This window comes from Bos indicus x Bos taurus, chromosome 20 (genome assembly GCF_003369695.1).
Source record: "Bos indicus x Bos taurus breed Angus x Brahman F1 hybrid chromosome 20, Bos_hybrid_MaternalHap_v2.0, whole genome shotgun sequence".
Classification (NCBI taxonomy): domain Eukaryota; kingdom Metazoa; phylum Chordata; class Mammalia; order Artiodactyla; family Bovidae; genus Bos; species Bos indicus x Bos taurus.
The window spans coordinates 33,106,287-33,119,612 of NC_040095.1; the positions used below are offsets into that span (position 1 = coordinate 33,106,287).

Genomic DNA, 13,326 nt, shown 5'->3' on the forward strand with positions numbered 1-13,326 from the left:
CAATACCTTAGGGAAAATGCATTCAATTTTAGGCCCTCAAAGAACCAACTAGAAAAAGAAGTACTCACACACAAAGGATATATTTTCTTACCCAGGCATAAAATATTTTCTCTCTTCTTTATTGTCTCACATCCTCATGGTTGAAATTGCTACACCAGCCCCAAGTGTCCTCAACACTGGCGTGCAGTACACCACTTTTCCTTTCTTCTTAGCTTAAATTTTCAGTCTTTAGAGTCTCAATACAATATAGGAGAAAGAAGACAGACTTGTATTCTGGGTCTGACCTGCTTCGGTCTTGGTTAGGTTACTAGATGCATGTTAAAGCATGGTATCTTGGAGTACTGGCTCTCTGCTGTGCTCCTACGAATCTTTATACTACTCAGGTAATCACTCCCACCACTTGGTGAAAATTTAATTTTTCTGAAGAATATTTGTTTTAGCTGCTTTCCATATTGAGGATATAATTAATATTTTAAAGACATTTTATACTGTTTTAAAAAAAATTTTTAGAGAAACATTTATTTTACAAATGAGGAAACAACTTCAATGAAGTAAAGTGATTTGTTAAAAATCACCTAGCTGGTGATTACCAGAATCGACAGTAAGGCAATTTCTATCTCCACATTTTTTCTCTCCCTTAGTTTTCTCTTTTCCTATTACACTATTTTGTTTCACTTCACCTTAGCAAATACTCATATTAGCAAATATCAAGCTATTAATATATTGTGAACCTTTCATAGAATCATAATTGTCATTAGATGTAAAGAACCCACTTGATCACTGTTATTTTAAATCTTTCCAGATTAAGTATTTTGCTTGGTTTTGCTTGGATATAGAAATACTTTTTTGATAATAAACTTGTATCCAGTAACCTTACTAAATTCATTTATTAATTCTAATTTATATCTGTAACTCCTTTTGGATTTTCTATGTACACTACCATTCTGTCTATAATTCAATTTACTTTACTTTCTTTTCAATGTGATACTTTTTTTTTCTTTCCTGATTGCACTTGATAAGATTTCTGGTGCAGTACAGAATAAAAATGGTGATAACAGGCATCTTGTCTCTTTTCTGGCCTTAGGAAGAAAAAGTTCAATATTTTTGCACTAGCTATGATATTAGCTACAAGGTTTTTTGTTTTTGTTTCATTTACTTTACTTTACCTTATACCATTTATAAAAACATAGTGTGACTGTAGAGAACTAAGGAGGATATCTAAAATATAAAACTATAGGATTCTGAAGAAAATTTAGGACTATGACTTCAGATTTCTTAAAATAATTTCTTAAACAAAAGAAAAACTATCCAAAGCAAAAATTATCAGAGGAAAATAGACAAATTAGATGACATTAAAATTAAAAGTCTCTCATCAATCAAAAATACCATAGATAAAACTAATAGATAAGTGACAGACTGAGAGATCTGTAAAATCCATATCGTACAAGATACTAATATCTAGAATGTATGGGACACATCTGTACAGATAGAAAGCCAGACTGTCAGGTGAGAATGAAATGCTGAAGTTCGCTGTTGATCACTGACATGCTACTTCAACAACACTTAACAAACAAAAAATGCTAGGAAGAAGTCTTCGTAGGCTGCTAGTAAGAGTTTAAACACGTATAGTTTTTCTGAAGAGCAACCTGGAAGTCTCTTGGAATTTTTCTCAAAGGTTCACAAGGAAAGAGTACATTGTGTTTATAATTGCAGGGAGATGAAGGCAACAAAAGTGCGAAGAGAGTGGGAAAATAAAAGGTAGTCCATACAGTGAATGTCTGTGTTCCAGTAGACATACACCGCATACGGCTCAGAAGCATAAAGTTGGATGAAGAAAGGAAGAAATCAAATAAAACTTTTAGCAAAATACCATTTGTGTAAATCACAAAAATACTCATAGAAAATGAGACATCGTGTTTTTAGGGTTTAAACACATATATCTAAACAACCATATGTAAGGGTAAACATGAAATATACTAATATATAACTAATCTTGGAAAAGAAATGAAACAAAATCATGGGGGAAGATAGTGCAATTAAATAAAAGATCTTGCACAGACCAATGATGATATGGTTCTGTAGATCATGGAATATGATAAATTCTGTGCCATTTAAATCTTTTTAAAAATGTATACTGTCACAAAATTATATATATATATGCTTTTTTTGCATACGTGTATGTGGAGAGACATATACATGTATCTGACTGAACATTATATGATTGAAGCACATTATATATGGGGTATGTACTCCAACTATGAATAATTTTATCTGTTTATGAAAAATGATTTTGCTTTTCCTCTTCATGCTTTTCACATTTTCTAAATCTTTCTCAATAAATATTACATAATCAGAAAAAATCTATATATTTTTTAATTAAATGGACACATTGCTAAAGGAGAAGGCAATTTTAAGCACTTTATTCTGACAGTTTTTTAAAATGGAGTCAGAGATTTCTTTTCTTTTCAGTAGCAGTACCCATTACAATAGTTCTTGAATGGGAAAATCATTGAAAAAGCAGGACCCTGTGTAATATCTCACTCTTAAGAGATACAGGGTTGTTGCAGAGTTGTTTCAGTGCTACTCTCCCAATTCATCCCACCCTGTCTTTCCCCCACTGTGTCCACAAGTTTGTTCTCCATGTCTGTCTCTCTATTCCTGCCCTGCAAATAGGTTCATCAGTACTATTTTTCTAGATTTCATATATATGTGTTAATATATGATATTTGTTTTTCTCTTTCTGACTTACTTCACTCTGTATAACAAGCTCTAGGTTAATCCACCTCTACAGAAGTAACTCAAATTCATTCCTTTTTTATGGCTGAGTGATATTCCACACATTACCATATGTAAAATAGATAGCTAGAGATAGTGGCAAATTGCTGTATAATACAGGGAGCTCAACCCAGTACTCTGTGACAACCTGGAAGGGTAGAATGAGTTAGAGGGTGAGAGGGAGGTTCAAGAGGGTGGGGACATATGTGTACTTACATAAGACAGAAGTCAACACTACATTGTAAAGCAATTTTCCTCCATATAAAAATAAATTTTAAAAAACGTAACAAGGAAAAAAAAAAGTTTCAGGATTACTGCTGATTGAAGTAATCATTTCCAAAGTCCAGATTTCCCATGGAATGTTTGTTCTGACAGCGCTCTAGGTGTTGTTAGATCTCTGGGACATGACCTTGTGTCAGCTAGCAAAGGGGAAAAAAGATTTGTTTGGATTATTCTATAAACCCTTTTCACTGTGAGTACCTATTGTTTCCTTAGCCATCTGCAGATTAGTTCTCTGGATACCACAAACTGGATACCACAATTTTTGTTTAAGGTAAGTGACATAATGATTTCATTTGTAATTTTAAGATTTCAAAATCATAGATCATGCTTCCAACAAACTTGCCCTTTCATGCATGAAAATACATAACAGATTACAGTCTTTTACCTTCCTTTTAAAGTAAGATGTAACTATTTTGCTTAAACCTCAAAAGAACCAAAAGGTTCATATTTCTTACAGAAGTGTCCTTCCAGAGAGCTGCCTTGGTGAATCAAGTTTTTCTATGAGATAAACTACATTTAAAAGTAAAGCAAACATACCTTTTAGCCAAAGACTAGTCATGTGCCTGGGCTCCCCAGATAGCACCAGCAGCAGTAAATACAACTTCTTGAGCTTCTAGGGCATGGGCAGAAGGAAAAAATAAAAAATAAGAGATTCAAGACATTTACAAGAAGATGGAAAGGAAGAACTTGAACTTAGGGTCAGACTAGAACATCTTCTGAACCTGTCAGGTAAGATGTGCTGAACTGCCTTAGGAACAAATCATTCATGTGAGTCAAGGACATGGTAAGGTGATGGATCAGAATAAAATGGATTTCACTCTATAATAGAATTCTCCACATGCTCACATAGCCATCTTCAATGGTTCAATGGAACCGCTCATTTTTAGAGTTCAAGAGGGTTGGCAGTGAGAAAACTTCCAGAACTGCTGCTCTTCTACCATGCTACTGCAGTGGAAAATTTTTCTTAACTATGTTTCTCTACTCACTGAAAATTTTTTTGTTCCATGTTTATATGAAAATTGTGTGGTAATGGGCATAATGCCTGCATGAAATTTTAGATATCTCCAAAATGTCTAAAGATGTTAAAAATCGATAAATAAGGAATGCTTTGATATTAGATGCTGGGCTATGATAATAAAAAAATAAAAGAAATAATTATCTTTATTTGAATGAGAATTATTTTAACATAAGTCAACTTTTCCTTATAACAATAAAATGTTATAAAAGCTACTGATTAGCTATTTTATTAGCATCTCCTCAAATAAGAATCTTTGGCGTTATCATCTTCATTTATAGCATTTTCCAAGTTGTCTCAGAATAGTATAGCCAAATATGAGATTAGAATATTTTATATGGATTCTGTTATTGCAGTTTTATGATAAGAGGAATAAAATCCACCTACACTTTTCAAGCTTTTGGAAGTTAAAACAGAGTGTCTGCTGAGAATTGAGAACTAGTAATCTTTTGTAATTCAATTTTGCCCAATCATTTACATGCTGATCCCACAAAATAAGAATTTATTTTCTTTACAACTGAATTATTCTGGAACATATCTATCTCTTCAAAATTTAATAAGAAAAAGATCAAATAAATAAACAACAGGAAAACCCCCTCTGTTTAGATCTCCTTCCTTGCTGAAACGGTTCCTGCTTGAGAAGGTCCCAGTTTGGGGGTGGGGGATGGGATGTGGTCTGTCTAGTGATTAATAAGAAAACTTCATATTGTTTAGAAGCCTCAGGGCCCTTGGCAGCTGGTAGAAAGCCAGTAGAAAATCATTCAATCTCAGCTTGGGTCTGATGTGTAGCATATAGAACTCATACTATGTATTTGGTTTGAACCCCGCCTAATTTCTGGACACTCTTATCCCAAAGTCTATGGTTCTGTATTGCTGAAGAAAACCAGAAAAGGTGAGTTAAATACCAGTGAACTAAAATTAGGCTACCCTAGTGGCTCAGATGGTAAAGAATCTGCCTGCAATGTGGGAGACCTAAATTCCATCCCTGGGTTGGGACGATCCCCTGGAGAAGGGCATGAAAAACCCACTCCAGTACTCTTGCCTGGAGAATCCCTGTGGACAAAACAGCCTGAAAGACTACAGTCCATGGGGTCGCAAAGAGTCAGACATGACTGAGAGAACTAAAATTGGCAGGCAAGTGCAGTGGTCTTTAAAGGAGTCTCTTGTTTTTATGATTGAAACAGCCTATGGGTGTAGCAACTTACATGTATCCTATGGCTGATTCATGTTGATGTATGGCAGAAACCAGGTCAATACTGTAAAGTAACTATCCTCCAATTAAAAATAATTTTTTTTAAAGTTTGGATAAAAATCATGAAAAGCATCTTCAGTTTCTGTCTACCTCCTCAGACAGTGATAATGAATTCTGTTTCTTTATAACTCATTCAATGAATACTCAAATAGGTGTCAATTCCATTTCAAATTAAAGGACATATTCAGCCACATGTCAGTGGATTTTGTTGCTTTTATTCTAGGATTTTTCTCTGAGCTTGTAGGACAATTTGAAAATGTTTACTGACTGACATACTAAATGATGTAAGTTAGAAAGACAAATGCCATATGATATGGGCAATATACAATATGATACAAGTGAACTTCGGAGAAGGCAACGGCACCCCACTCCAGTACTCTTGCCTGGAAAATCCCACGGACGGAGGAGCCTGGTGGGCTGCAGTCCATGGGGTCGCTAAGAGTCAGACACGACTGAGCGACTTCACTTTCACAAGTAAACTTATTTACAAGACAGACTCATAGAAAGCAAATTTATGGTTACCCAAAGGGGAAAAGGGTAGGAGAGGGATAAATTAGGAGTTTCGAGTTAGCAGATACAAACTACTATATACAAAGGAAATAAACAAGATCCTACTGCATAGCACAGGAAACCATACATCCAGTTTATTTATATATATATTTGGGCTACCCTCATAGCTAAGTCTATAACCCTTAGCTAATCTCTAACCCTTGCGGCTCAGATGGTAAAGCGTCTGTCTACAATGCGGGAGACCCGGGTTCAATCCTTGGGTCGGGAAGATTCCCTGGAGGAGGAAATGGCAACCCATTCCAGTACTCTTGCCTAGAAAATCCCATGGACGGAGGAGCCTGGTGCAAGCCACTGTCCATGGGGTCGCAAAGAGTTGGACATGACTGAGCAACTTCACTATCTTTCTTTCTTTCATAGCTAAGTCAGTTAAGAATCTGCTTGCGATGCAGGAGACCCAGGTTCTAGTCCTGGGTTGGAAAGATCCCCTGGAGTAGGAAATGGCATCCCACTCCAGTATTCTTGCCTGGAGAATCCCAAGAACAGAGGAGCCTGGCAGGCTATAGTACATGGGGTTTTAAGAGTCAGACACAACTTAGTGTCTAAACCAGCATCAGCATATATATATATATATATATATATACATGCATATATATATATATATATACACACACATATACACACATATATATACACATATACATATATAAATATATATAACTAAATCACTTTGCTGTATCCTGGAAATTGTTGTTGTTTTTCAATCCCTCAGTCATGTCTGGCTCTTCGTAACCCCATGGACTACACAGCAAGCCAGGCTTCCCTGTCTTGCAGTGTCTCTCAGTTTGCTCAAACTTATGTCCATTGAGTCAGTGATGTCATCCAATCATTTCATCCTCTGTTACCCACTTCTTCTCCCACCCTCAATCTTTCCCAGCATCAGGGTCTTTTTCAATGAGTCAGCTCTTCTCATCAAGTGGCCAAAGTATTGGAGCTTCAGCTTCAGCTGAATATTCATCAGTCCTGACAATGAACATCAGGACTGATTTCCTTTAGGACTGACTGGTTGGCTCTCTTTGCAGTCCAAGGGATTCTCAAGAGTCTTCTTCAGCACCACAGTTCAAGAGCATCAGTTCTTCAGCACTCAGCCTTCTTTATGGTACAACTCTCACATTGGTACCTGTCTACTAGAAAAACCACAGCTTTGACTAGGTAGACATTTGTCGGCAAAGTAATGTCTCTGCTTTTTAACACACTGTCTAGGTTAGTCACAGCTTTCCTTCCAAGGATAAGTGTCGTTTAATTTCATGGCTTCAGTAACCATCCACAGTAACTCTGGAGCCCAAGAAAATAAAGCCTGTCACTGTTTCCACTTTTTTTCCCCCATCTATTTGCCATGAGGTTAATGGGACCAGATGCCATGATCTTAGTTTTCTGAATGTTGAGCTTTAAGCCAGCTCTTTTACTCTCCTCTTTCACCTTCATCAAGAGGCTTTTTAGTTCCTCTTCATTTTCTGTCATTAGAGTGGTATCATCTGCCTGTCTGAGGTTATTGATATTTCTCCCAACAATCTTGATTCCAGCTTCCAAGTTGAGCTTCATCCAGCCTGGCATTTTGCATGATGTACTCTGCATAGAAGTTAAATAAACAGGGTGACAATATACAGCCTTGACTTACTCCTTTCCCTATTTGGAACCAGTTTGTTGTTCCATGTCCAGTTTTAACTGTTGCTTCTTAATCTATAGATAGGTTTCTCAGGAGGCAGGTAAGGTGGTCTGTTATTCCCATATCTTTAAGAATTTTCCACAGAGTTTGTTGTGATCCACACAGTCCATGGCTTTAGCATAGTCAGTGAAGCAGAAGTATATGTTTTTCTTGAATTCTCTTGCTTTTTCTATGATACAATGGATGTTGGCTATTTGATCTCTGGTTCCTCTGCCTTTTCTAAATCCAGCTTGTACATCTGGAAGTTCTTGGTTTATGTACAGTTGAAGAGATGGGAATACCAGATCACCTGACCTGCCTCTCGAAAAATCTGTATGCAGGTCAAGAAGCAATAGTTAGAACTGGACATGGAACAACAGACTGGTTCCAAATAGGAAAAGGAGTACGTCAAGGGTGTATATTGTCATCCTGCTTATTTAACTTATATGCAGCGTACATCACGAGAAATGCTGGGCTGGAAGAAGCACAAGCTGGAATCAAGGTTTCCAGGAGAAATATTAATAATCTCAGATATGCAGATGACACCACCCTTATGGCAGAAAATGAAGAAGAATTAAAAAGCCTCTTGATGAAAGTGAAAGTGGAGAGTGAAAAAGTTGGCTTAAAGCTCAACATTCAGAAAACTAAGATCATGGCATCCAGTCCCATTACTTCACGGCAAATAGATGGGAAAACAGTGGAAACAGTGACAGACTTTATTTTTGGGGGGCTCCAAAATCACTGCAGATGGTGACTGCAGCTGTGAAATTAAAAGATGCTTGCTCCTTGGAAGAAAAGCTATGACCAACCTAGACAGTATATTAAAATGCAGAGACATGACTTTGCTAAGAAAGTTCCATCTAGTCAAAGCTATGGTTTTTCCAGTAGTCATGTATGGATGTGGGAATTGGACTATAAAGAAAGCTGAGCACCAAAGAATGGATGCTTTTGAACTGTGGTGTTGGAGAAGACTCTTGAGAGTCCCTTAGCCTGCAAGGAGATCCAACCAGTCCATCCTAAAGGAAATCAGTCCTGAATATTCACTGGAGGGAGTGATATTGAAGCTGAAACTCCAATACTTTGGCCACCTGATGTAAAGAACTGACTCATTTGAAAAGACCCTGATGCTGGGAAAGATTGAAGGCAGGAGGAGAAAGGGACAACAGAGGATGAGATGGCTGGATGGCATCACCGACTCAATGGACAAGAGTTTGGGTAAACTCCAGGAGTTGGTGATGGACAGGGAGGCCTGGCGTGCTGCAGTCCATGGGTTTGCAAAGAGTCAGACACGACTGAGCAACTGAACTGATACTGATAACTGTTGACACCTAGCTTGGAGAATTTCGAGCATTACCTTACTAGCATGTGACATGAGTGCAATTGTGTTGTAGTTTGAACATTCTTTGACATTGCTCTTCTTTGAGATTGGAATGAGAATTGGCCTTTTCCAGTCCTGTGGCCACTGCTGAGTTTTCCAAATTTGCTGGCATATTGAGTGCATGTTTTGTTAGAGATACAAAAATCAAAATGGCAGTATTAGGGGGCAAGTATGGTTTTGCTAACTCCATCCATTAACTCACAGATCCTCAAGGCTGCACAGCACATGGGGAACTACTGATCCAAGTTTTCTCCGGCATTTAGCCACATCTGAGCAAACCCTCTTGTGGTCTGGGTGGTGAAGTTCCAAGCATGTAGATTAGTATTACTAGAAATCGAATGAAAGGATACATCTCATCTAAGAATGTGGAGTCTGGGGCTTACTTGTCATGTAGCTTCAACCTTATGTACCTGCTAAAGCCTCAGCCTCATCATCCCTAAAATTAGGAAGTTTAACCTAAAGGTTTCAAAGACCCTTTCCAGCTCTAACTTCTCTGAGTCTAAAAGTAGAGATAATGGGACAATGAACTCTTTAGCAAGCTATTAATACCAAGATGCCAGGAAACTAAACAGAGCTTCAGAAAGAAAGGTTCCAAAGTCCTTCCCCAGTCCCAGAAAGGTATGAAAAACTGAAAGGAAGTACTAGGTAATACTTGAGGGTATTGTCTGCACAAAATAAGTAATTATCTTAAAAAGTGTAAGATCATATAAAAAATTCCATTTGGAAATGGATGTGATACAAATATTTACTACACACTTTGATTGGTTCTTTTCCTTTACAGGGTTTGTTTTCATTCTTCTAAGTGATATGATCTCCTCTTTGTAGAATTTTGTCTTTATTTAAATTAGCAACATTATTTAGAATTTCTTCTACACAGTGCTGGTAATGTCCTCAGTTTAACAACATGAGAACTGAAGGATCATCCTCTCTATCACATTTCCAAAATAAATGGTGGTTTTCACACTGGATTACATACATTTTAGGGCTGGTTTAGGGAATTGGAGGCTAGTTTATGCCCACTGACTTCAGCCTGGCTGGCCAGTGGCAGCTTCATTTTTATTCTGTATTGGAGTTCTACATAGATTTCTTTTTTTTTTAAGTTTCACTGCTTAAAAAAAGGTTGACTTTCCTGACTGGGTTTGAACTACACCATACTAACTAATTGTACATTATGATATACCTTCATTCAATGAACACTTACTGATGCCTGTTCTTTACCCAGCCAATGTGATAGATGTTGAGTGGTAAGATGACTGGGATTTGGTACTGACTCTTAGTCTTGTGAGCCACTTGGGCTTCCCTAGTGGCTCAGATGGTAAAGCGTCTGTCTGCAATGCAGGAGACCCGGGTTCGATCCCTGGGTTGGGAAGATCTCCTGGAGAAGGAAATGGCAGCCCACTCCAGTATTCTTGCCTGGAAAATCCCATGGACCGTGGAGCCTGGTAGGCTACCGTCCATAGGGTCGCAAAGAGTCGGACACGACTGAGCGACTTCACTTTCACTTTGTCTTGTAGCCTATCACTCACAGTTCAGAGAAACTTAACTAGTACTGGGATTTTGAACTATGGGAATGTCCACCCTAAAAGTCTTTAGAAATAGGATTTATACTCATAAGGTTGTGAATTTATACGTGTTGACTTAAGGAAGGCAAGATGTTTTCAAAGATCATATTTGAGGCTGTAACCGAGAATGATTTGTTAAGTTTTACCCCATGAATGTTTGATATGTATTACATCATTTCTTTTCAGGATCTGGAGGCCCTCCAGGCATGGCCAGACACTCCGTCTTGTATTTTATCCTGCTGAGTGCTCTAATTGACAAGAGCCAAGCCTGTTTCTGTGATCATTACCCATGGAGTCAGTGGTCCAGCTGCTCAAAAACCTGCAATTCTGGAACCCAGACCAGACAGAGGTGGGTGTGGGCTTTGTAGCTTTTCTATGTGCCCTGGGAAACCTCAAGGACAGAATTAGCAAAATCAAAAAGTGCCACACTAAGCAATGGGAAAGAAAATATATCTGCAAGTATAATTTTTGCAGAGTACAATCTGCAAAAATTTTTTTACTTTTAAAAAAAACTCATGAATTTGGGTGGAATTTGATGTCTTTTCCACGTAAGGTTAAAGTGGAGTCTACTTTTGTTCTCTCCATAAAATTGAAGCATTTTAAAGAAATTCAATTAAGAATCTGTGCAATATTTTCAGTTGACTATTTAATTTACTTAGAATCACAACTTGGGTTTTTTTTTTTTTTTTTCAATCAGCACATAACTCTGCTTGCCTACAGTTAGTGAGTTAATTATAGAGAATTTTCTACTCATTAAACTGAGTCTAACAGGACCTCAATTGAGCAGCACTGCTAGCTATTAGCTCGATTGTTGGCATGGACAAGAAGGCAAGAAAACTGTGTTTTACTTGGTAACATTTAATAATTCAGTCTTTTCATTAATTCAGATTATTCCTCCCCCATAGTTTCTTTAAATCTGTTAGATATTTCTGTTCCATGAAGACGCTCACGTGACTTGGAAGAAAAAAGGCATATACTTAATGTGTTTTTAACTGTTATGGAACTTTTTAGAGATCTAATTTAGAAAACTATTTTTACATATGTAGTGTGAGTCTCATTAAAATCACCACCTGATGGCCTCAATAAACCATCTACTCCGGATGTAAGAACAGATTTGTTCGTAATACTTCCCTACTCAAGAGTCCCTTAGTAGCTCACTACTGCTGCTGCTGCTGCTAAGTCGCTCAGTCGTGCCCGACTCTTAGCGACCCCATGGACTGCAGCCTGCTAGGCTCCTCGGTCCATGGGATTTTCCAGGCAAGAGTACTGGAGTAGCTCACTACTGCCTGCCAAATAAAGTACCATAATAAAAGTTCATCCCTCTCGATTATGCTCTTCTCAGGTGCATCCCACAAACTCCTCCATGGACATATCATACTCCTTCCCTGCTAATCTGTGCACAAGCTGTTTCCTCTGAACACCCTTCCCTTTGTTGCCTGGAAAACTCACGTGGATTTTTCAAAACGTATCTCTCATGTCACTTTCTCCTTTCATCTTTAGCCCCACAGAGCTCTGGCTCTATCTCAATCATTGTACTTACCACATTGCATTGTCATCTTTTAAGCAATTAGCAGAAACTTTCTTCTTTCTTTTTCTTCCAATCCCTCCCAGGAATTCCATCACGGCAGGCTTCATAGACGTGTAGCCTGTGCATTCACACAGGACCCCACTCGGAGAAGGGCTGTGGTTTGGCTTCATGCTCTGCCTCCTCTCTTTGGAAATTCTTAAGAATTTATGAATATGTGTTGCTGTTCAGTCTCTCAGTCATGTCTGATTCTTTGTGACCCCATGAACAGTAGCCCGCCAGGTTTCCCTGTGCTTCACTATCTCCCAGAGTTTGCTCAAACTCATGTCCATTGAGTCGGTGATGCCATCGAAACATCTCATCCTCTGTCATCCCCTTCTCCTCCTACCTTCAATCTTTCCCAGCATCAGGGTCTTTTCCAACGAGTTGGCTCTTCACATTTAGGTGGCCAAAGTATTGGAGCTTCACTTTCAGCCTCAGTCCTTCTAATGAATATTCAGGATTGATATCCCTTAGGATTGACTGGTTTCATCTCTTTGCAGTCCAAGGGACTCTTAAGAGTTCTCTAGCACCACAGTTTGAAAGCATCAATTCTTTGGTGCTTAGCACATGTGACCCCCCCCCCCCACTTTTATTTTGCTTTGTGCCCCACAAATTATGGACCCAGTCTTGAGTTCCATTAAGTGGTAAAAACTGTACATATGGTGGACTGCTTGATTTTCCACGAAAACCTCTTTCCTTTTATTCACTATAATTGATGCTCAATGAATATTTTTCTTATGGGGCTGGAGCCACAGTAAAGACACTCATTCTAAGCAGCTTTCTCCTCCTTATTATAGACGGATTGTTACAGATAAGTACTATTTTGAAAACTTTTGTGGCCAGCTTTGTACCAAGCAGGAGTCCAGAGAATGTAACTGGCAAACTTGCCCTATCAATTGCCGCCTGGGAGATTATGGACCCTGGTCAGACTGCGACCCTTGTGTTCAAAAACGGGTAAGTGAAATGTGGGTATATTCAGGAAATCAGAATCATAAATTCTCAAATTCCCTGACAAACTCAACAATCATAGAAATGATGAATTACTTTAATTTCTGGAAATAAATTGTCCCAGCTTCCACTGAGGGAAATATTTTAGGGGGAGGCAGGATTCATTTGACATGCTTTATTGGCATGTGAATACCAAAAAAAAGTTCTGCCTGCCACCCCCCAAACCCTGAGGATTGGTATTGCACTCACCCAGCTCTGATTTCCACTGCCTCTGCCCTGTGAGAGCTCACAAAGCAAAAACAGGTGCTAAAAAATGTGCAGTTCAGTCCAAGATT

General features: G+C 38.2%; 1 protein-coding gene across 2 annotated transcripts in view; it reads left to right on the top strand.

The window, feature by feature from the left end:
* The first annotated feature begins 3,226 nt into the window (after positions 1 to 3,226).
* C6 (complement C6) overlaps positions 3,227 to 13,326 on the top strand; it is a 76,989-nt gene continuing 66,889 nt past the window's right edge. The window contains exons 1-3 of one of the 2 annotated variants that reach the window (XM_027520281.1): positions 3,227 to 3,328; positions 10,663 to 10,825; positions 12,841 to 12,997. In XM_027520281.1, coding sequence (XP_027376082.1) covers positions 10,683 to 10,825; positions 12,841 to 12,997 — 300 coding nt within the window. In that variant the 5' untranslated portion in view covers positions 3,227 to 3,328; positions 10,663 to 10,682. Of the gene's footprint in view, positions 3,329 to 3,699; positions 3,787 to 10,662; positions 10,826 to 12,840; positions 12,998 to 13,326 lie in introns of those variants that run through there. The other variant, XM_027520283.1, reaches the window with a different exon arrangement.